Source organism: Stomoxys calcitrans, chromosome 3, assembly GCF_963082655.1.
Source record: "Stomoxys calcitrans chromosome 3, idStoCalc2.1, whole genome shotgun sequence".
In the NCBI taxonomy this organism is placed as follows: Eukaryota; Metazoa; Arthropoda; class Insecta; order Diptera; family Muscidae; genus Stomoxys; species Stomoxys calcitrans.
Window position 1 is genome coordinate 187083227 of NC_081554.1, and position 25338 is coordinate 187108564.

Below are 25338 nucleotides of genomic sequence, written 5' to 3' on the forward strand. Positions count from 1 at the left end.
CTCTGCATAACATAGGAGGCCCCTTATCGTTGAGCTTAAAACTTTAATCGGGCTGCACTCATTGATACAAGAGAAGTATCCCCTGTTCCTTAATGGAATGTTCATAGGAAATTTGGTTAATAGTGGTATAAGAGTGCAAATCTCAACCTAATTAAGTCCTCCACCCATCTACGAGATCTGGCATTTCTGAAAATTAGGATAAGGTTTATGCTTTATGTTATGCTGCATTAGCAACTTCTGAACTAAATAACTCATTGAAACGATGTCCATTACAACCGCAACTTAGCAAATGTACGGATTTTCAGGATAAAAGCAAAAAAACGTAAAATAAATACCAAACTTCAACACTAAGCTTTAAATTACCACTTGACATATGGATGATGATGATGATGGCTAGAGCCCACAATGCCAGTCATATGATTTGCCTACTTCAAACAAATGGAAACCTAGCAGACCATACTATGGGGAATATCCACCGATATCTTCAAGGGGAGCGGGGTGGTGTCAATACAGACCTATGGCAAAAGTTCACTTCCAATGCAAATAGGAAAACAATACTCTTAGGTCTATGTTTGGATTCACCGACAAACGACGGGGGGTGATAAAACTCATAGTAGTAAATTTTAAAGTGCATGCTGACATAGCTACACTGGAAAATTAAATAAAGACATAAACAAATAGGAAAACAATACTCTTAGGTCTATGTTTGGATTCACCGACAAACGACGGGGGGTGATAAAACTCATAGTAGTAAATTTTAAAGTGCATGCTGACATAGCTACACTGGAAAATTAAATAAAGACATAAACAAAATCATTGTAGTTGGAAGTTTTAATTTACAAGTAAACCTTGTAGTTTTGCCAACATTTTAGAGTCTTGAGCTCGTAAAAGCCGGATTTGTTGCCGATTTCGTTGAAATTTCGCTGAAAAAAAAGAAAAAATTATGGGAGTAAGAAGGCTCCCAGGGTGGCGGTTGGTGGGATTAGGGGGTGGTGTGGACCCCCAGAAACGTGGTCCCGAAAGTGAGTATGAATTTCGTGATCCACTCCCAAATACCTTTCATTTGAGTCCCATATTGCCTTGACCCGTAAATATTTATGTCCGATTTATGGGTGTTTTCGGGGTGAGTTGACCCCAGACACTTGGCCCTGAAAAAAATATCCGCATCGTGCTCTTCTCTCAGATACCATTTATTTTAACCCTATATTGCCATTGGTTTGAGGGAAGTTTATGGGATGAGGCGTACCCCAATCACTTGGCCCCAAAATTTATTATAATATTAGTTTTCTAATCTCAAATACCTTTCATTTGGTCAGTAAATTTTTACTCGAAGGGGCGGTGCCCCAAATTCATGGTCTCACATTTGGATATCAGATTCGTATTCTACTCCCAAATATTGGGTTGCCCAAAAAGTAATTGCGGATTTTTTAAAAGAAAGTAAATGCATTTTTAATAAAACTTAGAATGAACTTTAATCAAATATACTTTTTTTACACTTTTTTTCTAAAGCAAGCTACAAGTAACAGCTGATAACTGACAGAAGAAAGAATGCAATTACAGAGTCACAAGTTGTGAAAAAATTTGTCAACGCCGACTATATGAAAAATCCGCAATTACTTTTTGGGCAACCATACATTCAATTTAGCCCCATACTGTGATGATCAGTAAAAAACAGCTGTTTCTGGGGTATTTTGGGAAAGGGGTAGACCCGCAGAAAATTGGTCCCGAAATTGGATATTAATTCTTGCTTTGCCCCCCAACACTTTTCATTTGAGCCCCATATTGCCATGGTCGGTAAATAAGTCCGATTTAGAGGTGTTTTGGGGGGTTGGGGAGGTCCCCCAAACACTTGGACCCAAACTTGCATATCAGATTCGTATTCTACTCTTCAACATCTTTCATTTGAGTCCCATATTGTCGTGATTGGTCTATATGTGTATATTTGGTAGGTTTTGGAGAGGGGCGTCCCCCTAGGTACCCCATCCAAAATTTTGAATACCAAATTTTTGTTTTTAGGTTACTGTAAGGAGCACACAATTTCACAATTTCACTTTAATCGCACCACCCTTCACCGAGATCTGGAGTTTCTGAAAATAAGGGAAGGAAGGAGGTCCGCCTCCCTCCCAAAGCCTAACATAAGTCAATGTATCACATTTCCGTTAAATCGTATTATAAAAACTCCTATTTTGGGGTCAAGACTTTAAATCGATATATGGGTCTATATGGCAACTTTATGCAACTCTTGATCGATCTAGACCAAATTGCAGAAATACGTGGATGGGTTTTACTTAACTCTCTCCCCCAAATTTCGGCGACACCGGGCAATAAATGCCCTTTTTGTTGGCCCAAAACCTAAAATCGAGAGATCGGTCTATATGGCAGCTATATTCAAATCTGGACAGATCTGTGCCCTAATACAGGAGTATGTCAAGGGGCTTAACTTCACTCACTGTCCCAAAGTTCGGCGAAATCAGACAATAAATGCGCCTTTTATGGGCCTAAGACCCCACATCGGAGGATCGGTCCATATGGCAGCTATATCTAAATCTGGACCGATCTGAGCCAAATTCACGAAGGATGTCAAAGGGCCTAACACAACTCACTGTCCCAAATTTCAGCAAAATCGGAAAATAAATGTGGCTCTTATGGGCCCAAAACCCTAAATCGGAGGATCGGTCTATATGGCAGCTATATCCAAATCTTAACCGATCTGGGCCAAATTAACGGAGGATGTCGAGAGCCCTAACACATCTCACTGTTCCAAATTTTAGCAAAATCGGATAATAAATGTGGCTTTTATGGGCCTAAGACCCTTAATCGGAGAATCGGTCTATATGGCAGCTATATCCAAATATGAACCAATCGGGGCCAAATTTACGAGGATTGTCGAAGGGCCTAACACAACTCACTGTCCCAAATTTCAACAAAATCGAATAATAAATGTGGCTTTTATGGACCTAAGAGCCTAAATCGCGGATCGGTCTATATGGGGGCTATATCAAGATATAGTCCGATATAGCCCATCTTCGAACTTAAACTGCTTATGGACAAAAAAAGAGTCTGTGCAAAGTTTCAGTTCAATATCTCAATTTTTGAAGACTGTAGCGCGATTTCAACAGACAGACGGACAGACGGACGGACATGTCTAGATCGTCTAAGTATTCTTGACCGTCATGACATTTTATGTCGATCTAGCCATATCCGTCCGTCCGTCTGTCTGTCGAAAGCACGCTAACTTTCGAAGGAAAAAAGCTAGACGCTTGAAATTTTGCACAAATACTTCTTATCAGTGTAGGTCGGATGGGATTGTAAATGGGCCATATCGGTCCATGTTTTGATATAGCTGCTATATAAACCGATCTTGGGTCTTGACTTCTTGAGCCTTTAGAGGGCACAATTCTTATCGGATTGGAATGAAATTTTGCACGACGTGTTTTGTTATGATATCCAACAACTGTGCCAAGTATGGTTCAAATCGGTCCATAACCTGATATAGCTGTCATATAAACCGATCTGGGAACTTGACTTCTTGAGCCTTTAGAGGGCGCAATTCCTATCCGACTTGGCTGAAATTTTCAATGACGTATTTTATTATGACTTTCAACGGCTCTGCTAAATAAGGTTCAAATCTGTTCATAACCTGATGTAGCTGTCATATAAACCGATTTGGGATCTTGACTTCTTGAGCCTCTAGAGGTCGCAATTATTATCCGATTTGCCTGAAATTTTATACGACGGATCCTCTCATGATCATCAACATACGTGTTTATTATGGTCTGAATTGGTCTATAGCCTGATAAAGCACCCATATATTGGGTTGCCCAAAAAGTAATTGCGGATTTTTTAAAAGAAAGTAAATGCATTTTTAATAAAACTTAGAATGAACTTTAATCAAATATACTTTTTTATACTTTTTTTCTAAAGTAACAGCTGATAACTGACAGAAGAAAGAATGCAATTACAGAGTCACAAGCTATGAAAAAATTTGTCAACGCCGACTATATGAAAAATCCGCAATTACTTTTTGGGCAACCCAATATATCGAATCTCTCTATTTTACTTCTTGAGACCCCAAAGGGCGTAATTCTTATTCGAATTGGCTGACATTTTACACAGGTCTCCAATATATAATTTAATTGTGGTCCGAACGGGACCATATCCTGAAATCGCTCTAATAGCAGAGCAAATCTTTTCTTTCATCCTTTTTTTGTTTGCCTAAGTAGAGATGCCGGGAAAATAACTCGACAAATGCGATCCATGGTGGAGGGTATATAAGATTCGGCCCGGCCGAACTTAGCACACTTTAACTTGTTGTATATAAGAAGATTTTTTCGCATTTTGTCAACATTTTGTTCATGAAGAATTTTCTCTAAAAATTCTCTAATTTTTTTTTCTTATATGTTGAATTTTTTGTTTAGTTGTTAACTTGATTTTTTTTTCAGTGTATTTTACTTAAACTTAACATCCATTGGAACATACCCAAGCCCTGTGGCATTCTGCTATTGACAATGTCCTTCAACTGGGCCAACTCAAGGCAATTCCATAACTCCAAATCCGAATAGTAACCAGACGGGTCAAGATTCTCTCTTATTGTCATATTGAATAAATGAACATCCTGAGGGATTATCGATAATCGTGTACGTACTTCATCCGGATGTATGCTGGAGATATCGTTGTCATCGATTCGTATGCAACCGGAGCTCACCTGCAATACACCAAACAATGAGAGGGCCAATGATGATTTGCCGCTGCCAGTGCGACCACAAATGCCAATCTGCAAAGAAGTATGCAAATGAAAACAGAAAAAAATTAAATATGAGAAAAAAGGAAGAGTAGCTAGAGAAGGACAATTAAAAAGAGATTAAGGCTTAGTTGAAGGTTAGGAAACATGACTGGAGAAATTTTGGAAAAAATTAAATTTTACTATAAAGACAGGCAAGAGTTATGGAAATATTATTGCCCAATAATTAGTTTGTATTGACATTGCAAATATTCTTTGTTTAAAATGTAATTTCATCATTTCTGCAATTGACAACTTCAAGGGATTAAAAAAAGATACATGAAAGTGGTTTTTCAAAATTTAGCCCAGTCTAGCTCGAGGACATTTTTACATGCTAGCCATAACTAAAAAAATGCCAACGTTTTTAGAAATCTATAAAAGGTGGTGAAAAACAAATACTTCCGGTTAGTCATAATCATTTCCGGTTATGGCAAATAATTATAATTTAAATGGTTTTAACATAACTGAAACTAAAATTATTTCTTTCTCTCTCTCCCCCTCCCTCTCTCTCTTTCTCTCTTTGTAGTTCAATCCAATTAACACATAAAATAATAAAAAACATTAAACCTAAATCAAGCCAAATGGCTTATGTTTCCGTTTCCGTTCCCAATATTGGCTTTTGCGATACCCATATTACCAAAAGTGAATACAAAAAGCTTACTGACCAATTTCGCATGGGATACAAACATAAAATATATTTCTCCATACATCTCCTTTTGTAAATTTATGATTGTTGTGATCTAAACTAAACCATCCATCAGTATGATATTTTTTCTATTCCAGCCAATTATTTCACTATGCCAAAGGCATTTTTATCTACTTTTTGCCCCAGTTATACTTATCCGACTCAAAGCGTTTATTTTTACATTTTATTATTTTTTGATGATACTCTAACATAGATTACATGATTTGGAAACAAGGAAAACTTTTTTCTACTTTTTTTTTTTAATTTTTCACAATGTTTTATGCCAACAATCAACAAAATTTGTTGCCATAGAATTTACAGCAGCTTTTGCGGCTTAACAGCAGTTGAGTGCATTAACTGCAAAGTGTTGATAGGTATGAATAGATTGGCTGCCGATTATAGTGATGAAAATTTTGCAAAACATTTCACAAAAAATACAAAAAATGCAGAAGTTATTAAAACTACACAGCACTTTTTATACCCACCACCGATGGATGGGGGTATATTCATTTTGTCATTCCGTTTGCAACACATCGAAATATCCATTTCCGACCCTATAAAGTATATATATTCTTGATCAGCGTAAAAATCTAAGACGATCTAGCCATGTCCGTCCGTCTGTCCGTCTGTCTGTTGAAATCACGCTACAGTCTTTAAAAATAGAGATATTGAGCTGAAATTTTGCACAGATTCTTTTTTTGTCCATAAGCAGGTTAAGTTCGAAGATGGGCTATATCGGAATATATCTTGATATAGCCCCCATATAGACCGATCCGCCGATTTAGGGTCTTAGGCCCATAAAAGACACATTTATTATTTGGGACAGTGAGTTGTGTTAGGCCCTTCGACATCCTTTGTCAATTTGGTCCAGATTTGGATATAGCTGCCATATAGACCGATCCTCCGATTTAGGGTCTAAGGCCCATAAAAGCCACATTTATGGTCCGATTTCGCTGAAATTTGGGACAGTGAGTTGTCTTAGGCCCTTTGACATGTTTCTTAAATTTGGTTCAGATCGGTTTAGATTTGGATATAGCTGCCATATAGACCGATCCTCCGGTTTAGGGTCTTAGGCCCACAAAAGCCACATTTATTATCCGATTTTGATGAAATTCGGGGCAGTGAATTGTATAAGGCCCATCGACATCCTTCGTTAATTTGGCTCAGATCGGTCCAGATTTGGATATAGCTGCCATATAGATCGATCCTCCGATTTATGGTGTAAGGCCCATAATAGCCACATTCATTATCCGATTTTGCTGAAATTTGGGACAGAGAGATGTGTTAGGCCCTTTGACACATTTCTTCAATTTGGTCCAGATCGGTTCAAATTTGGATATAGCTGCCATATAGACCGATTTCTTGATTTATGGTTTTGGGCCCATAAAATGCTCATTTATTGCCCGATGTCCCCGAAATTTGGAACAGTGAGTTAAGTTAAGCCCCTTCAAATTTGGATATAGCTGCCATATAGACCGATTTCTTGATTTATGGTTTTGGGCCCATAAAATGCTCATTTATTGCCCGATGTCCCCGAAATTTGGAACAGTGAGTTAAGTTAAGCCCCTTGACATACTTCTGCAATATCGCACAGATCGGACCAGATTTGAATATAGCTGCCATATAGACCGATATCTAGGTTTTAGGTTTTGGGGCCATAAACGACGCATTTATTGTCCGATGTCGCTGAAATTTGAGACAGTGAGTTTGGTTAGGCTCTTCGACGTCCTTCTCCAATTTTGCCCAGATCGGTCCAGATTTCAATATAGCTGCCATATAGCCCGATCTCTGGATTTAAGGTTTAGGGCCCATAAAAGAGGCATTTATTGTCCGATTTCGCCGAAATTTGGGACAGTGCTTAGTGTTAGGCTCTTCGACATGTTTATGCAACTTGGCTCAAATCGGTCCAGATTTGGATATAGCTGCCATGTAGACCGATATCTCGATTTAAAGTCTTGGCCCCATAAAAGGCCCATTTATAATCCGATTTCACTGAAATTTGACACAGTGACTTATGTTCGGCTTTTCGACATGCGTGTCGTATATAGTTCAGATCGGTATGAGATATATGAGTATGAGGTATGAAATTTTCAACGAATTTTGATGAAAAGTGGTTTACATATATACCCGAGGTAGTGGGTATCCAAAGTTCGGCCCGGCCGAACTTAACGCCTTTTTACTTGTTTGTTTTTGTTTCGTTGTGTGCATAGAAAGTAGAGATAAATGATCAAGGGATTTGGTAAAAATAACAAGGGGGGAAAATGTGGCTGCTGCACAAAACAACCAAATTAGATCAGTGATTAAAATAATAAAAAACATAGAACTTCCTGATATGCAGCAGCAGTTTTTGTCATAAAATTTATTTCACTATTTTTAGACAAAAATAGTAGCGGAAACAGACTAACCAAATTTTGCGACTGATTGGTGTTTTTTTTACAATCTATCCGATATATATGTAGAACAAAAGTGCAAAAAATATATGGTATGAATATTTCCCTGTTAGTCTAGGAAACCAGTAAACAACAGTCCCCAAACGGATAGGCTAGTTTTGGTACCCTTTCTCAATGGAAAGGACATTTTTCCAAAGGAAAGGGTAATTGTAGAACCGTTTTCCAAAGGAAAGGGTTGTTTTAGTACCCTTTCCCAAAGGAAAGGTTATTTTCAGTACCCTCTACCCAAGGAAAGGGTAGATTAAGTGCCCTCTCCCAAAAAAAAAGTATAGCTTTAGTAACTTTTCCCAAAGGAGAGGGTAGATTTAGTACCTTTTCCCAAGATAAATGCTAGTTTTAGCCCCCCTTCCAAAAGGAAAGTGTAGTTTAAGTACCTCTTGTCTAAGGAAAGTGTAGTTTTAGTACCGTTTTCCTAACGAAAGGGTAGTTTTAGTACCCCCATCCAACGGAAAGTGTGGTTTTTGAATCCTTTCCCTTAGGAAAGGTTAATTTTAGTATCCTTTCCTTAAGGAAAGTGTAGTTTTAGTACCCGTTACCAAAGCAAAAGGTAGTTTTAGTAAGATTTCCCTAAGGAAAGGGTAGTTGTAGTTCCCTTTCTCTAACAAAAGGGTAGTTTTAGTACACTTTCCCTAAGGAAAGGGTAATTTTAGTAACATGTCCCAAAGCAAAGGGTATTTTTATTAACCTTTTCCTAAGGAAAGGCTAGTTTTAGTACCGTTTCATTAAAGAAAGGGTAGTTTTAGTACACTTTCCCTAAGGAAAGGGTAGTTTTAGTACTCTTTTCTCAAAGAAAGGTAGATTTAGTAGAATACACTCTCCTTAAGGAAATTGTCTTTAGTACCATTTCCTTAAGTAGAGTGTAGTTTTATTACGATTTCCCTTAGGTAAGGGTAGATTTAATACTTTTCCCTAAGGAAAGTGTAGTTTTAGTACCCTTTCCCTGAGAAATGGGTAGTTTTTGCACCTTTTCCGTAAAAAAATGTAGTTTTAATACCCTTTCCCTGAGCAAAGTGTTTCAAGTTTCAGTACCCTTTTCATAAGGAAGGGGTGGTTTTAGTACCCTGTACGAGAGGAAAGGGTAGTGTTAGTGTCCCTTCCCTAAGGAAATGATAGTTTTAGTTGCCTTTCCCTAAGGAAAGGGAAAATTTAGTCCCTTTCCCTAAGGAAATGGTAGTTTTAGTACCTTGTCCCTAAGGAAACGGTAGCCTTAGTACCCCTTCCCTAAGGAAAGGGTTGATTTAGTACACTTCCCCTTAGGCCAGGGTAGTTTTAGTATACTTTCTGAAGGAAAGGCTAGTTTTAGTACACTTTCCAAAGGAAGGGGTAGTTTGATTAAGAAAAGGGAAGATTAAGTGTCCTCTCCCAAAGGAAAGTTTAGTTTTAGTATGCTTTCCCTAATGAAAGGGTAGTTTTAGTACCCTTTCCCTAAGGAGAAGGTAGCTTTAGTTTCCTTAAGGAAAGGGTAATTTTAGTACCATTTTCCTAAGGAAAGGGTAGTTTTAGTACCCTTTCCCTCAGGAAAGACTAGTTTTAGTACCCTTTCCCTAAGGAAAGGGTTATTTAAGAATACTTTCTCTAAGAAAAAGGTAGTTTTAGTACCTTCTTCTTGAGGGAAAGAAATTTTTAGTACCTTTATTTAAGGAAGTGGTAATTTCAGTACCCTAATTTTAGAAAAACTACCCTGGAAAAGGGTTGTTTTTGTACCTTTTTCCTAGAAAAGGGTATTTTTAGTACCCTTTTCTCAAAGAAAGTTAGATTTAGCACCTTTTCCCTAAGCAAAGGGTAGTTTAAGTACCCTTTCCCCGAGGAAAGTGTAGTTTTAGTACCCTTTCCTTAAGGAAAGGTTAGGTTTATTACCCCTTCTCTAAGGAAAAGGTAGTTTTAGTACCCTTTCCCTCAGGAAAGGATAGTTTTAGTATCCTTTCCCCAAAGAAAATGGTAGTTTTAGTGTACTTTAAAAAAGAAAGGATATTTTAAGTACCATATCCCAAGGAAAGGGAAGTATTAACTCCCTTTCCCAAAACAAAGGGTAATTTTAAAACACCTTACCTAAGGAAAGGGTAGTTTTAGTATGCTATCTCTAAATAAAGGGTAGATTTACCCAAAGGAAGGGGTAGTTTTAGTACACTTTCCGAAAGAAAAGGGTAGTTTTTGTACCCTTTCCCTAAAGAAAAGGAAGTTTAAGTACCCTTTCCTTAAAGAAAGGGTAGTTTTAGTAGCCTCTTCCTAAGAGAAGGTCAGGTTTAGTACCCTTTCCCAACAGAATTGGTAGTTTTAGTGCCCTTTCCCAAATAAAATGGTAGTTTTAGCACCTTCTCCCCAAGGAAAATCTATTTTTAGTACCCCTTCAAAAGGGAAAGGGTAGTTTTAGTACCATTTCCCTAATTAAAGGGTAGTTTAACTACCCTTTCCCCGAGGAAAGTGTAGTTTTAGTACCCTTTCCCTAAGTAACGATTAGGTTTAGTACTCCTTCTCTAAGGAAAATGTAGTTTTAGCACCCTTTCCTTAGGGTAAGGGGTGTTTTCGTACTCTTTCCCTACGGAAAGTGTAGTTTTAGTACTTCAAACAACTGTGCTATGTACGGTTTAAATCTATGTATGACCTGATATAGCTCCCATATAAACCGATCTCCCGATTTGACTTCCTGAGCCTCTGGAAGCCGCAATTTTCATCCGATTTGGATGAAACTTTGTACGTGGTGCTCTGTTATGACTTCCAGCCACGGAGCCTAGTACGGTCCAAATTGGTCTATAAACTGATATAGACTCCATATATACCGATGTCCCGAATTGACTTCCTGAGCTCCTTCAAGCCGCAATTTGTATACGATTTGGCTGAAATTTTGCATGCGGTATTCTATTTTGACTTCCAACAACTGTGCCAAGTACGGTCCAAGTTTGTCTATAGACTGATATAGCTCCCATATATACCGATGTCCCGATTTGACTTCCTAAGCCCTTTCAAGCCACAATTTGTGCACGATTTGGCTGAAATTTTGCATGCGGTGTTCTGTTTTGACTTCCAACAACTGTGCCAAGTACGGTTTAAAGCGGTCAAGAACATGATGTTGTTCCCATATAAACCGATCTCCCGTTTTGATTTCTTGAGCCGTTACAATCCGCGATTTTTATCCGATTTGGTTGAAGTTTTGCCTATAGTGTACTGTTATGACTCTCAACAACTGCGGCAAGTACGGTCCAAATCGATCTATAACTAGATATATCTCCCATATTTAAGCAGAATCCATGGTAGTGGGTTCCCAAGATTCCCAAGGCCCGTCCGAACTAAGTACGTTCTTACTTGCTTACTTCTAGTTCAAATAGAAAGGCAAAACAATAAAAACCTTTCTAAAGAGTATCAGCATTGTGGTGTGTTAAATGTACTGATTGCGGTTTGCAAGCATCGTGATTTCCGCCTTTGCCTGGGACCTCATCAGCTTGCGATACCACCAAAACTATAATAATTCCCAACTATTCAACAATAAGTGAACAGTGCAATGGTAGCATGCCTTTCGAATGAAACATTGCGTCTTGTTATTCAACCTTTTTGTGGCATCGCAAGTTGATGAGCCCTCTGGCAAAGACCGAAATCGCGATCCTTGCAACACGTCCCCAATAAATTTTTACACACCACAATTGTTGAGACTCTTTATAAGGGTTTTTGTTGTTGACTTTCAACATCTATGTCAAATGTGGTTTAAATCGGTCCATAGCCTAATATAGCTGCCATATAAACTGTTCTGGAATCTTGACTTCTTGAGCCTCTAGAGGGCGCACTTATTATACGATTTGGCTAGTACTTGTTTAACATATTTCTTTCTTTTTTTAAGAAAATTGCATTGAAAATTTTGTTAGTGGTAATATTCCCATTTTTTTTTCCATTTTCTAAAAAATATTTAAAGTACTTACCCTTTGGCCAGCCGGTATAGTTAAATTTAAATTTTTAATAACATCCTCTTGCTGTCCTTCATAGCGTAAGCTGACATGTTCAAAAGATATATCGCCGCGTTGTGGCCACGATATTGCTACGGGTTGGTCTGTTTTAGAGAAAAAAGCAAAAAAAAAGAGAACAACGAAAAACAGATGCATAAATAAATAAGTAAATAAATAATAACAGAAAAAAGAACCACCAACACAAAAAACACCAAATGCCGCAAAACATTCATCTGTGTGAATACCAAATGGAAACTTCACAAAATCAAATTTCAAAATTTCCCCTAAAAGGATAGTCAAAAACAAAAAAAAGAGAAAATTGCCAGCAGTCAGAATATGTTTCAAATTTAAAAACGGTTAGCACAGAGACAGACAGAGAAACAGACGAACAAATTACAGGAGACAAAAACTTAAACAGCCAAAAGATTTATGGCTTTTTCCAGCACAGCGCATCCAACTGTAGCATCTATAAATGTCAGATGTTATAAAGCAAATCCTTTAGAGGGAGGGACGCCAAGCTAAGAGGTGAGGTGACTGTGAACTATGCCATAATATCCATAAAAATCTAATGGAATATTTAAAATGATTTTTACCAAACTAAACACACTTAACCACAACAGCTGCAGCATCAGCAGCCGCAATATAAGTAAGTTTCCCAACATCCTGCAGGATATGGGAAATTCATGATATTTTTTTTTTTTGCGAAAAACTCCTTGCCTTTGGCTTTAAAACCAAGGAAAAAGGATATGAAGTGAAATACATGTGGTTGGTATTTTTCTTTGGCTAAATCTTGATTTTATTTTTTAGCAACTGTTGCACTCCATTTTCCCCATGTTTTTCTTTCGACTTTTGGCGAAAATTCACTTTTTCCATGCATTGCTGAGACTTTAAACACTTATGAGCTATGGGAGCAAAGAAACGCTGATAACGTCAATAAACTTTGCAGGCAGGAAATTGTTTGGCAAACTCTTTGAGTAGATTTTTCTTGCAACGTTCATTTCGCTGTAGATTATTAAGGCTTAGAAACGGGGAAACTTAAGAAGCTGAAGTGGAAGTGGAAGCAAAAATGAAATCTTAAGGTTTTATTGGCAAAATATTTTTAGTTAAATAACCATAGAAGTCTAAAGTATCATTTTTAGGGAAATTGAATATTTAAGTCAACAATTGTTCAGCATTGAATAGGTTAACATTGTAAATCTCGAAGGACAAAACAAATTTTTTTTTTTCTTAAAAAAAAAATATTTCAATGAAATATTCCTTAAAGTCAATCATTCAATAAATTTTTCATAAAAAAAAAAAATCTCAAAATTCTTAAAAATTAAATTGCTGTAAAATTTTTCCTAAAAAGGTTTTTATATGATTTACCCCAAAGACAGCATTTCAATGAAATTTTCTCTAAAAGGAAAATATGGACGAAACTTTTTCTAAGGGCAAAATTTGGATAGAATGTTCCAAACTTTGTTTAAATTTTCATTAACGAACCTGTAAGGAAGGGCAAAAGTCGGGCGGAGCCGACTGTATAATACCCTACACCTAACGATTTCGAGCAAACTCCTCAGATATTGTGTCGAGTAGTCCAGGAAAGCGTTTTGCAAAATTTTGGCAAGATGTATCAATAAATGCGCTTGCAGTGACTCTAGAAGTTAAAATCGGGCGATGTATATATATGAGAGCTATATCTTAATCTGAACCGATTTCCATGAAATTCACCAGAAATATTGAGAGTCAAGAGAAAATCCCTCCTGCAGAATTTCGAGAAAATCGGTAAACAGATGACCATTTTATTGCAATATAACTGCAAATCGGACGAACATATATATGGGAGCTATATCTAAATCTGAACCGATTTTGACCAAACTCTACGTATATATTATGGTAGTCGTCGAGGAAAGCGTTGTGCAATATTTTGGTAAGATTGATCAATAAATGTGCTTGCAGTGGCTCTAGGAGTGAAAATCGGGCGATATATATATATATATATATGAGAGCTATATCTAAATCTGAACCGATTTCCAGGAAATTCACCAGTATTGTCGACAGTCGTAAAAAAATCCTTCCTGCCAAATTTCTAGAGAATGAGAGCTATAACAAAATCTGAACCGATTTCTATGAAATTCAACAGTTAAGTTGAGAGTCATAAGAAAATCCTTCTTGCCGAATTTCGAGAGAACCGGTTAACAAATGACCATTTTATTGCATTATTACTGCAGATCGTACGAATATATATAAGGGAGCTATATCCAAATCTGAACCGATTTTTTCAATAGGATTTGATTCTAGACCGAAAAACATGTCTGTACCAAATTTGAAGACAATAGGATGAAAATTGCGACCTGTAGTTTGTACACACATTAACATGGACAGACGGACAGACAGACAGACAGGACATAGCTAACTTGAATCAGAAAGTGATTCTGAGTCGATCGGTATACTTATCACCGGGTCTATCTCTCTTCCTTCTGGGTGTTACAAACAAATGCACTAAGTTATAATACCCTGTACCACAGTAGTGGTGTAGGGTATAAAAATTAGTAACAAAAAAATAAATTAAATACAATTCTAAATGAAACAAGTTAAAAGGCGTTAAATTCGGCCGGGCCGAACATTGGATACCCACCACCTCGGGTATATATGTAAACCACCTTTCGTCAAAATCCGGTGAAAAAATGCATACCTTATGCCCCATAGCAGTTATATCGAAATATATTCCAATTTGGACCAAATACTAATAGGTACAGTATCTATATCTAAAAATAAACCGATCTGAACCATATACAATACGGCTGTCGATAAGCCTAACATAAGTCACTGTGTCAAATTTCAGTGAAATCGGATTTTAAATGTGCCTTTTATGGGGCCAAGACTTTAAATCGAGATATCGGTCTATATGGCAGCTATATCCAAACCTGAACCAATTTGGGCCAAGTTGCAGAGAAATGTCGAAGAGCCTAACACAAAGCACTGTCCCAAATTTCGGCTAAGTCCGACAATAAAGGTGCCTTTTATGGCCCCAAAACCTATAACCGAGAGATCGGTCTATATGGCAGCTATGTGCAAATCTGGACCGATCTGTGCCATATTGCAGGAGTGTGTCAAGGGACTTAACTTGACTCACCGCCCCAAATTTCGGCGACATCGGTCAATAAATGCGTCTTTTATTGGCCCAAATCCTTAAATCGAGAGATCGGTCTGTATGGCAGCTATATCCAAATCTGAACCGATCTAACCCAAATTAAAGAACGATGTCAAAAGGCCTAAGACAACTCACTGTTCCAAATTTCAGCAAAATCGGATAATAAATGTGGCTTTTATTGGCCTAAGACCATAAATCGGAGGATCGGTCTATATGGCAGCTATATCCAAATCTGAACCGATCTGGGCCAAATTGGCGAAGGATATCGAAGGGCCTACATGGCAGCAATAACCCAATCTGGACAGATCTGTGCCATATTGCAAAAGTATTTCAAGGGGCTTAACTTAACTCACTGTCTAAAATTTCAGCAAAATCGGATAATAAATGTGGCTTTTATGGGCCCAAGACCCTAAATCGGAGGATCGGTCTATATGGCAGCTATATCTAAATCTAGAAGGATTTCGGCCAAATTGAAGAAGGCTGTCGAAGGGCCTAACACAACTCACTGTCCCAAATTTCAGCAAAATCGGATAATAAATGTGGCTGTTATGGGCCTAAGACCCTAAATCGGCAGATCGGTCTATATGGGGGCTATATCGGACTATATCTTGATATAGCCCCCATATAGACCGATCTGCCAATTTAGGGTCTTGGGCCCATAAAAGCCACATTTATTATCCGATTATGCTGAAATTTGGGACATTGAGTTGTGTTTGGCCCTCCGACATCCTTTGTCAATTTGACCCAAATCGGTTCAGATTTGGATATAGCTGCCATATAGACCGATCTGCCGATTTAGGGTCTTAGGCCCATAAAAGCCACATTTATCCACATCTTTTAACTTAACCTGCTTATGGACAAAAAAAAAAGAATCTGTGAAAAGTTTCAGCTCAATATCTCTATTTTTAAAGCATGTAGCGTGATTTTAAAAACAGGCCTTATGGGGTCGAAAATGCATATTTCGATGTGTTGCATCCTTCGGTGGTGGGAATAACAATTTTTCAATATTTTCTTTATTCAAATTTTTTTTTTTAATTCTTGTCGTAAGAGAAAATTTTATTGAAATTTTGTCCATAGAAAAAATTTTATTGAAATTTTGTCCATAGAAAAAATTTTATTGAAATTTAGTTCTTAGAGAAAATTAAATTTGAATTGCAAAATCTTTTAACTTTTTTTCAAAAAGTTAAAAGATTTTAATATTGTTTAAATAAAATTTTCTTAATTTTTTTATACCCGCCACCATAGAGTAATGGTGTACTAATCTAGTCATTCCGTTTGTATAACTCGAACTATTCGTCTAAAACCTCATAAAGTAAACATATTCTTGATCGTCTCAACGTTCTGTGTGGATCTAGCCGTGTCCGTCCGCCTTCTGTCGAAATCACGGGGTTCAACGTGTACAGCTAGCCGCATGAAATTTTGCACAGATACTTAATATTTGATGGTCATTGGGGATTGCAAATGGGCCATATCGGTTCAGATTTGGATATAGCTCCCATATAAACCGGTCTCCCGAGTTGACTTCTTAAGCCCTTACAAGTCGCAATTGTTGTTCTATTTGGCTAAAATTTTGTATGTGGTGTTCCATTTTTACTTCCAACAACCGTGCCAAGTACGGTCCGAATTGGGTGTTCCATTTTTACTTCCAACAACCGTGCCAAGTACGGTCCGAATTGGTCGATAACCTGATATAACTCCCATATAAACCGATCTCCTGATTTGACTTCATGTTCTGTTACGACTTCCTACAACTAAGCTAAATACGGTCCAAATCAGTCTATAACCTTATATAGCTCCCATTTAAACCGATCTCTCGATCATTATTGTGCGGTTCCTAGATGCTTTAAATTTTAAATTATGCCCTTCATCTAAATTTATTTTGTATACCTTTTTGAGAAGAATCCATGGTGGTAGGTTCTCAAGATACGGCCCGGCTGACTTAGCACGCTTTTACTGGTTACTCGTTCTAATTGATTTTAAAATATTCCTGTGAGTTTGTATCTAAAGACAACATTTCATTGAATTTTTCTAAATAAAAAATGTCAAACTATTCTTATTGAACAAATTTTAAGAAAGTTTTACTAAAAAAAATTTAAGAAATTTTTACTAAAAAAAATTTAAGAAATTTTAACTAAAAAAGTTAAAGAAATTTTTACTAAAAAACTTTTTCAAATTTTTCACAAAATTTCAATAAAATGTTCTCTTATACAAGATATTAAAAAAGAAAATCTTTCAAGAAAAAAAAAGTTCCATAAATCAAAAATTTTCTTTACCATATTAAATTTCTAATCAAATATTTTCCTTTGTATTCTTGGAACTCAACCCAAAAATCTTCGTTAATCTACTCAATTTGATGCCTATTGCAAAATTCGTATCTTGTCATTTTATAGCTTAGATTTTTTATAAAGAAACAAACCACTCCCAAGGCAAAAAGGTTAATTTTAAACAATCTATCAGTATTATTCAATATGTTCAACTCAAGGACAAAACGAATTGGTTTCTGGCAACACTTCTTCATTTGACAAAAGTTACAGAAAAACCAAAAACAAATATATATCAATATCAAGAAAAAAAAACGACAAATATAGATCCCTGCCACATTGTCCTTCGCCATGAATGATTAATATTTTCCAAGAAAATTTTGTAGTAAGACCAAAAAAAAACCCCAAATTTCTGCGGGTGATACTGATTTAGTTTGCTAAAAAAAAGGATTATGTCAATCGAAAAAAAAAAATGTTTTTGCTTGCCACCATCATATAAAATAATAGATTGCATTGACCCAATTATAGGCAACATTGTAATGTGGTGTTTGTGATATTAAAAAAAAAAATTGTAAAAATCTTTGATTTGTTGCCATGGTTCACCTTGGATCATATCTAAGACATATGGAGCCAATGAGACTGATATAAAAGCAGTTTAACTATCACATAAATAAAACCAATGCGCGAAAAAAGTCGAAAGAGTTTTTCTTAAATATTAGGAACGAGAGTTAATGGTGGTCACATCACATAGAGAGGATGACCTAGATTTCGTATCAGAGTAGCAGGCATTTCACATACTCGTTATGGCAGGCAAACTACTACAACCAGTTATCAAACAGTAAAAAATGGAAGGCATTGGATTGCCAATGAAAGGATTCTAGAAAAGGTGGAAACAATTTTCAACTGAGATGTTTACGATGGATACCATGAAGAGTTCTTATAATGACCAGGGGAGATAAGGACGGAAGGACGGACGGAAGGACGGACGGAAGGACGGACGGAAGGACGGACGGAAGGACGGACGGAAGGACGGACGGAAGGACGGACGGAAGGACGGACGGAAGGACGGACGGAAGGACGGACGGAAGGACGGACGGAAGGACGGACGGAAGGACGGACGGAAGGACGGACGGAAGGACGGACGGAAGGACGGACGGAAGGACGGACGGAAGGACGGACGGAAGGACGGACGGAAGGACGGACGGAAGGACGGACGGAAGGACGGACGGAAGGACGGACGGAAGGACGGACGGAAGGACGGACGGAAGGACGGACGGAAGGACGGACGGAAGGACGGACGGAAGGACGGACGGAAGGACGGACGGAAGGACGGACGGAAGGACGGACGGAAGGACGGACGGAAGGACGGACGGAAGGACGGACGGAAGGACGGACGGAAGGACGGACGGAAGGACGGACGGAAGGACGGACGGAAGGACGGACGGAAGGACGGACGGAAGGACGGACGGAAGGACGGACGGAAGGACGGACGGAAGGACGGACGGAAGGACGGACGGAAGGACGGACGGAAGGACGGACGGAAGGACGGACGGAAGGACGGACGGAAGGACGGACGGAAGGACGGACGGAAGGACGGACGGAAGGACGGACGGAAGGACGGACGGAAGGACGGACGGAAGGACGGACGGAAGGACGGACGGAAGGACGGACGGAAGGACGGACGGAAGGACGGACGGAAGGACGGACGGAAGGACGGACGGAAGGACGGACGGAAGGACGGACGGAAGGACGGACGGAAGGACGGACGGAAGGACGGACGGAAGGACGGACGGAAGGACGGACGGAAGGACGGACGGAAGGACGGACGGAAGGACGGACGGAAGGACGGACGGAAGGACGGACGGAAGGACGGACGGAAGGACGGACGGAAGGACGGACGGAAGGACGGACGGAAGGACGGACGGAAGGACGGACGGAAGGACGGACGGAAGGACGGACGGAAGGACGGACGGAAGGACGGACGGAAGGACGGACGGAAGGGCGGACGGAAGGACGGACGGAAGGGCGGACGGAAGGACGGACGGAAGGACGGACGGAAGGACGGACGGAAGGACGGACGGAAGGACGGACGGAAGGACGGACGGAAGGACGGACGGAAGGACGGACGGAAGGACGGACGGAAGGACGGACGGAAGGACGGACGGAAGGACGGACGGAAGGACGGACGGAAGGACGGACGGAAGGACGGACGGAAGGACGGACGGAAGGACGGACGGAAGGACGGAAGGAAGGACGGACGGAAGGACGGACGGAAGGACGGACGGAAGGACGGACGGAAGGACGGACGGAAGGACGGACGGAAGGACGGACGGACGGAAGGACGGACGGAAGGACGGACGGAAGGACGGACGGAAGGACGGACGGAAGGACGGACGGAAGGACGGACGGAAGGACGGACGGGACGGACGGAAGGACGGACGGAAGGACGGACGGAAGGACGGACGGAAGGACGGACGGAAGGACGGACGGAAGGACGGACGGAAGGACGGACGGGACGGACGGAAGGACGGACGGAAGGACGGACGGACGGAAGGACGGACGGAAGGACGGACGGAAGGACGGACGGAAGGACGGACGGAAGGACGGACGGAAGGACGGACGGAAGGACGGAAGGACGGACGGACGGAAGGACGGACGGAAGGACGGACGGAAGGACGGACGGAAGGACGGAAGGACGGACGGAAGGACGGACGGAAGGACGGACGGAAGGACGGACGGAAGGACGGACGGAAGGACGGACGGAAGGACGGACGGAAGGACGATATGGCTATATTGGCTAAAAATGTCATGATGATTTCGACGGAAGGACGGACGGAAGGACGGACGGAAGGACGGACGGAAGGACGGACGGAAGGACGGACGGAAGGACGGACGGAAGGACGGACGGAAGGACGGACGGAAGGACGGACGGAAGGACGGACGGAAGGACGGACGGAAGGACGGACGGAAGGACGGACGGAAGGACGGACGGAAGGACGGACGGAAGGACGGACGGAAGGACGGACGGAAGGACGGACGGAAGGACGGACGGAAGGACGGACGGAAGGACGGACGGAAGGACGGACGGAAGGACGGACGGAAGGACGGACGGACGGAAGGACGGACGGAAGGACGGACGGAAGGACGGACGGAAGGACGGACGGAAGGACGGACGGAAGGACGGACGGAAGGACGGACGGAAGGACGGACGGAAGGACGATATGGCTATATTGGCTAAAAATGTCATGATGATTTCGAAGAGTTACAAACAGTATACCCCAATCCTAACAACAATAATAGACTGATAGACAGGCAGACGGACAGACAGTATGGCGGATAGTAAGATGGACCGACAGACGGTCAGACAGACGGACGGAAGGACGGACGGAAGGACGGACGGAAGGACGGACGGAAGGACGGACGGAAGGACGGACGGAAGGACGGACGGAAGGACGGAAGGACGGACGGAAGGACGGACGGAAGGACGGACGGAAGGACGGACGGAAGGACGGACGGAAGGACGGACGGAAGGACGGACGGAAGGACGGACGGAAGGACGGACGGAAGGACGGACGGAAGGACGGACGGAAGGACGGACGGAAGGACGGACGGAAGGACGGACGGAAGGACGGACGGAAGGACGGACGGAAGGACGGACGGAAGGACGGACGGAAGGACGGACGGAAGGACGGACGGAAGGACGGACGGAAGGACGGACGGAAGGACGGACGGAAGGACGGACGGAAGGACGGACGGAAGGACGGACGGAAGGACGGACGGAAGGACGGACGGAAGGACGGACGGAAGGACGGACGGAAGGACGGACGGAAGGACGGACGGAAGGACGGACGGAAGGACGGACGGAAGGACGGACGGAAGGACGGACGGAAGGACGGACGGAAGGACGGACGGAAGGACGGACGGAAGGACGGACGGAAGGACGGACGGAAGGACGGACGGAAGGACGGACGGACGGAAGGACGGACGGAAGGACGGACGGAAGGACGGACGGAAGGACGGACGGAAGGACGGACGGAAGGACGGACGGAAGGACGGACGGAAGGACGGACGGAAGGACGGACGGAAGGACGGACGGAAGGACGGACGGAAGGACGGACGGAAGGACGGACGGAAGGACGGACGGAAGGACGGACGGAAGGACGGACGGAAGGACGGACGGAAGGACGGACGGAAGGACGATATGGCTATATTGGCTAAAAATGTCATGATGATTTGGAAGAGTTACAAACAGTATACCCCAATCCTAACAACAATAATAGACTGATAGACAGGCAGACGGGCAGACAGTATGGCGGATAGTAAGATGGACCGACAGACGGTCAGACAGACAAATACACAAATAATCGGACAGACAGACGAACTGACGACGGTTGGGCAGACGGAGGGAAGATTAAAAATACGTACGAACAGACGGGTAGACAAATAGACGGACGGACAGTGGGACGGCCGGACGGGCTGACAGGTAGATATAAGATAGACAGACAGACATATGGACAGACGGGCAGAAAGATAGATGGCCGTATAGAAACACAGCAGAACGGACGTGCAAACATATGGATAGAGATTAGTGCAGACATACGGACAGGCAGACGGACGAGCAAACTTGCGGATAGACAAACGGAAGGACAGACGGACGGAGGGACTGGCAGACAGATAGATATAAAATTGAAGGACAGACACACAAACAGACAAATGGACGGAGGAGTAGACAAATAGACGGTGGGAAAGAAACACAGTCGGACGGACGTCTAAACGTATGGACAGAGACCTCTGCAGACGTACGGACAGACAGATGGACGGACGTGCAGATTTAAACATAGGCAAACGGACAGACAGACAGACGGAAGGATGGACAGACGGACGGATGGACAGACGGACGTATGGACAGACGGACGGATGGACAGACGGACGGATGGACAGACGGACGGATGGACAGACGGACGGATGGACAGACGGACGGATGGATGGGCAAACGGCAGATGGACAGACGGACGGATGCACAGACGGACGGATGCACAGACGGACGGATGGACAGACGGACGGATGGACAGACGGACGAATGGACAGACAGACGGATGGACAAACGGACGGATGGACAGATGGACGGATAGACAGACGGAAGGATGGACAGACGGATGGACAGACGGATGGAAAGACGGATGGACAGACGGATGGACAGACGGATGGACAGACGGACGGCCAGACAGACAGATAGATATAAGATAGACAGGCTAACAGACAGACACACAAAAAGACTTATAGACAGACTGGCAGACATGTAGACAGATAGATGGCCGAATGGAAACACAGTCGGACGGACATGCACACGTACGGACAGAGAGAGTTGCAGATATACGGACTGACAGACGGACGGACGTGCAGAAGGACGAACGTGCAGGCGGACGACCGTGCAGACGGACGGACGTGTAGACGAACGGACTTGCAGACGGATCTTCAAATTTTGCGAACATTTTCCGTATAGCCCAGGCCTTTTATAAGTACTGCCGTTAAACTCAGGGTGGTCAGGAAAGTGTTCTCCCAGAAAAGGTATCTAATGGCAAGACTTACACTAGGGATAAGCGCTATCGATTGAGCGAAGCGCAGGCGGCAAACAGTTTGTAGACAGTACCTGTACAAAATGAGCCTATTCTGGACTGGAGTAATTCCAAGGCCTGCTCTCGAAAAATTGATCGATTAATTGATAAATGATGGAAGAGTGGGTCCTCCAATCTTTATACGGGTCCTCCAATCTTTAGACCCTATTTAGCCTGTCATGGTATTAAAGCTGGTCCTTATCGACAAAATTCTCCCTAAAACTACGCGCAGCAGGAGAAAATCGAAAAAAAATACTGGTAAAAAACAAGCCGTGTGACAATGGGTAGAGATATACCTTAGAAACGTTTAATAGTAAGAGCTGAGGTGTTATTGAGATCGTGTGGAAAATTTCAAGGTCCTAAGTGGTCCGGACTCCTCTTGGAAAGCCTCCAAAATTTGGCTTGGACGGACGGACAGACGAACAGACAGACAGACGGATATAGCTAAATCGAATAGGAAAGTGTTTCTGAGTAGATCGGTATACTTATCGATGGGTCTAACTCTCTACACCCAGAAGGTGTTACAAACAAGTGCTCTAAGTACCACAGTGGTGGTGTAGGGTATAAATATGCCATTTGAGAACGGATAGAGATACCTCTTTAAAATTTTAATCGGTTAGAGCTTTCGAGATCATGTGCAAATCGAGAAAGGGTCTATAACGAACCGAGGAAAGATTATGTGTGAGATTTTTACTTGGATATAAAAGATATCGGCTTTAAGACTCCCATCTCTGGAAAAATCACTCTGCTAATACGAGTTAAGTTTCTGTCTAAGATCAATGAGTTATTAGAAAGGTCACTGAGGTAACTGCAGAGATGGGCTACGAAGAATTGATTAAGAGCGAACCGAAGAAGACGTTGTATGAGCTTTTCACTCTGAGATAAAAGATATCGGATTTTAAACTCCCGCCTCTGGACGGCATCGCTCTGAAGTTATTGAAGGAAACGAAATACCTAGGCCTAGTCGTGGATGTGAAATTGCCCTGGAAGTGGTATACTGAGGTATTAAGCCAAAAGGCACTCCAGTAAGCCAAAAGCCTGGACACCACCATGGCGCAGAACTTAGCAACCATGACGCAGAGCGCCTGGGTTCAAACCATGGCGTGAATATCAGAAAAATGTTTACAGGTTATTATGCCCTTACTAATACTGGCTACATTTGTGAGTGTAAAAACTTCTCTACCATATAGTGTCAATATGCTGCACGCCGTACGGACTCGGCATAAAAAAGTAGGCAAAGATGATTTACTGGATGTACACGGCCATTATGAGACCAATGCTGACATAAGACACAGCAGCATAATAGGAGGTTATAGAAACGGGGCAATGTAACAGGAATTCCAAGGATGGCCAGAGACTAACCAGCTTTCACAAGCAAGAAAATAAGGGACGGGACTCTGCTAAAATTTCCAAAAAAAAATTTTTGTTAGTCACATTTATTGGACACTATAAAAGATATCCCGCACATTTAGGCCTGTTTTTGAAGGGCTTTTTAAGCACTTTCCAGCAAAAAATTGAAAATCGGACCATATATGCGCTTTTGACAGTCCGAACAAAATTTTGTAGAGCCGAGGTGACCAACTTTGAAGTTCCACCAATGGGCCCATGGGACTTCTAAGGCCCTGATATATAAACTGGATAACACCTCAGCTATAACCATGTAAAATTTCATGAAGATGTCTCCGTCTGTTCCAAAATGGCAGACTTATTTCCACTTTTTTCGCACCCCACTGTGCAGCGTCGGATTTACAGAGCTTGTCAGATCCATGCAGAAGGAGAACGATCTATGGTCACAGTTCCATTCTGGATACTATAGTTACAAAGGGTAGAGTGAGGAAAGTCTCAGACTACCAGGCACTGAAACCAATATCAGATACTATTTTGAGGATTCGCTTTTGTGACAGGGTAGGTTGGGAGGCGGTTGGTGTATCTGAAGACGTTAAGAGCTCTATTATTGCTGTTGTTGTTGTCATTGTCATTATTTTCAAATGGAGGTGGTGATTCTCTGAGCATCCTCTTTCTGGTTCAAAAGATCGATCGCCTAGGGAACTGGGTGGCCACTGGTTATTTAAGCGCTTCAAAAGGCCTTGTCAATCGAGCATCATAGGCACTCAGTATTTAAGCAAGAGCCGGTGCCGCCCGGCTTCTCACTGAGACTCTCCCCTCGATACCGCTGATTGTCCGCGATTGCCGTTGCAGCTACTCCGTATGGAGCATTCAACTATCCACAACCTGTGGACGTGCCCGGCAGCTCGCAGCTAAGCTTCTGGGGACAACGATGAATACCACACAGACCGGACCTCACAGTTCAAGCCTGTGTGATACTATCCTGTGCCGGAGCTCTGTCTTCATAGATGCCACCAGCATAGAGACAGTGGGAGGGAGGTTTTCTCAGACACACTTAGGAACGCTGAGATCTGCTCAAATATATCGACAAGATGGGGAGTTCCGACGGAAGGCCAGATTCGGCAAGCAGAATCAT

At 41.9% G+C, this 25338-nt stretch overlaps 1 protein-coding gene across 1 annotated transcript in view; it reads right to left on the minus strand.

Annotated features, from left to right (window-relative positions):
- Positions 1 to 25338, minus strand: part of LOC106088208 (ATP-binding cassette sub-family C member Sur) — a 189799-nt gene that overhangs the window by 6176 nt on the left and 158285 nt on the right. Inside the window, exons 21-22 of the mRNA XM_059365738.1 lie at positions 11824 to 11951; positions 4480 to 4774 (exon numbers count right to left, since the gene is read on the minus strand). Coding sequence (XP_059221721.1) covers positions 4480 to 4774; positions 11824 to 11951 — 423 coding nt within the window. The remainder of the gene's footprint in view (positions 1 to 4479; positions 4775 to 11823; positions 11952 to 25338) is intronic.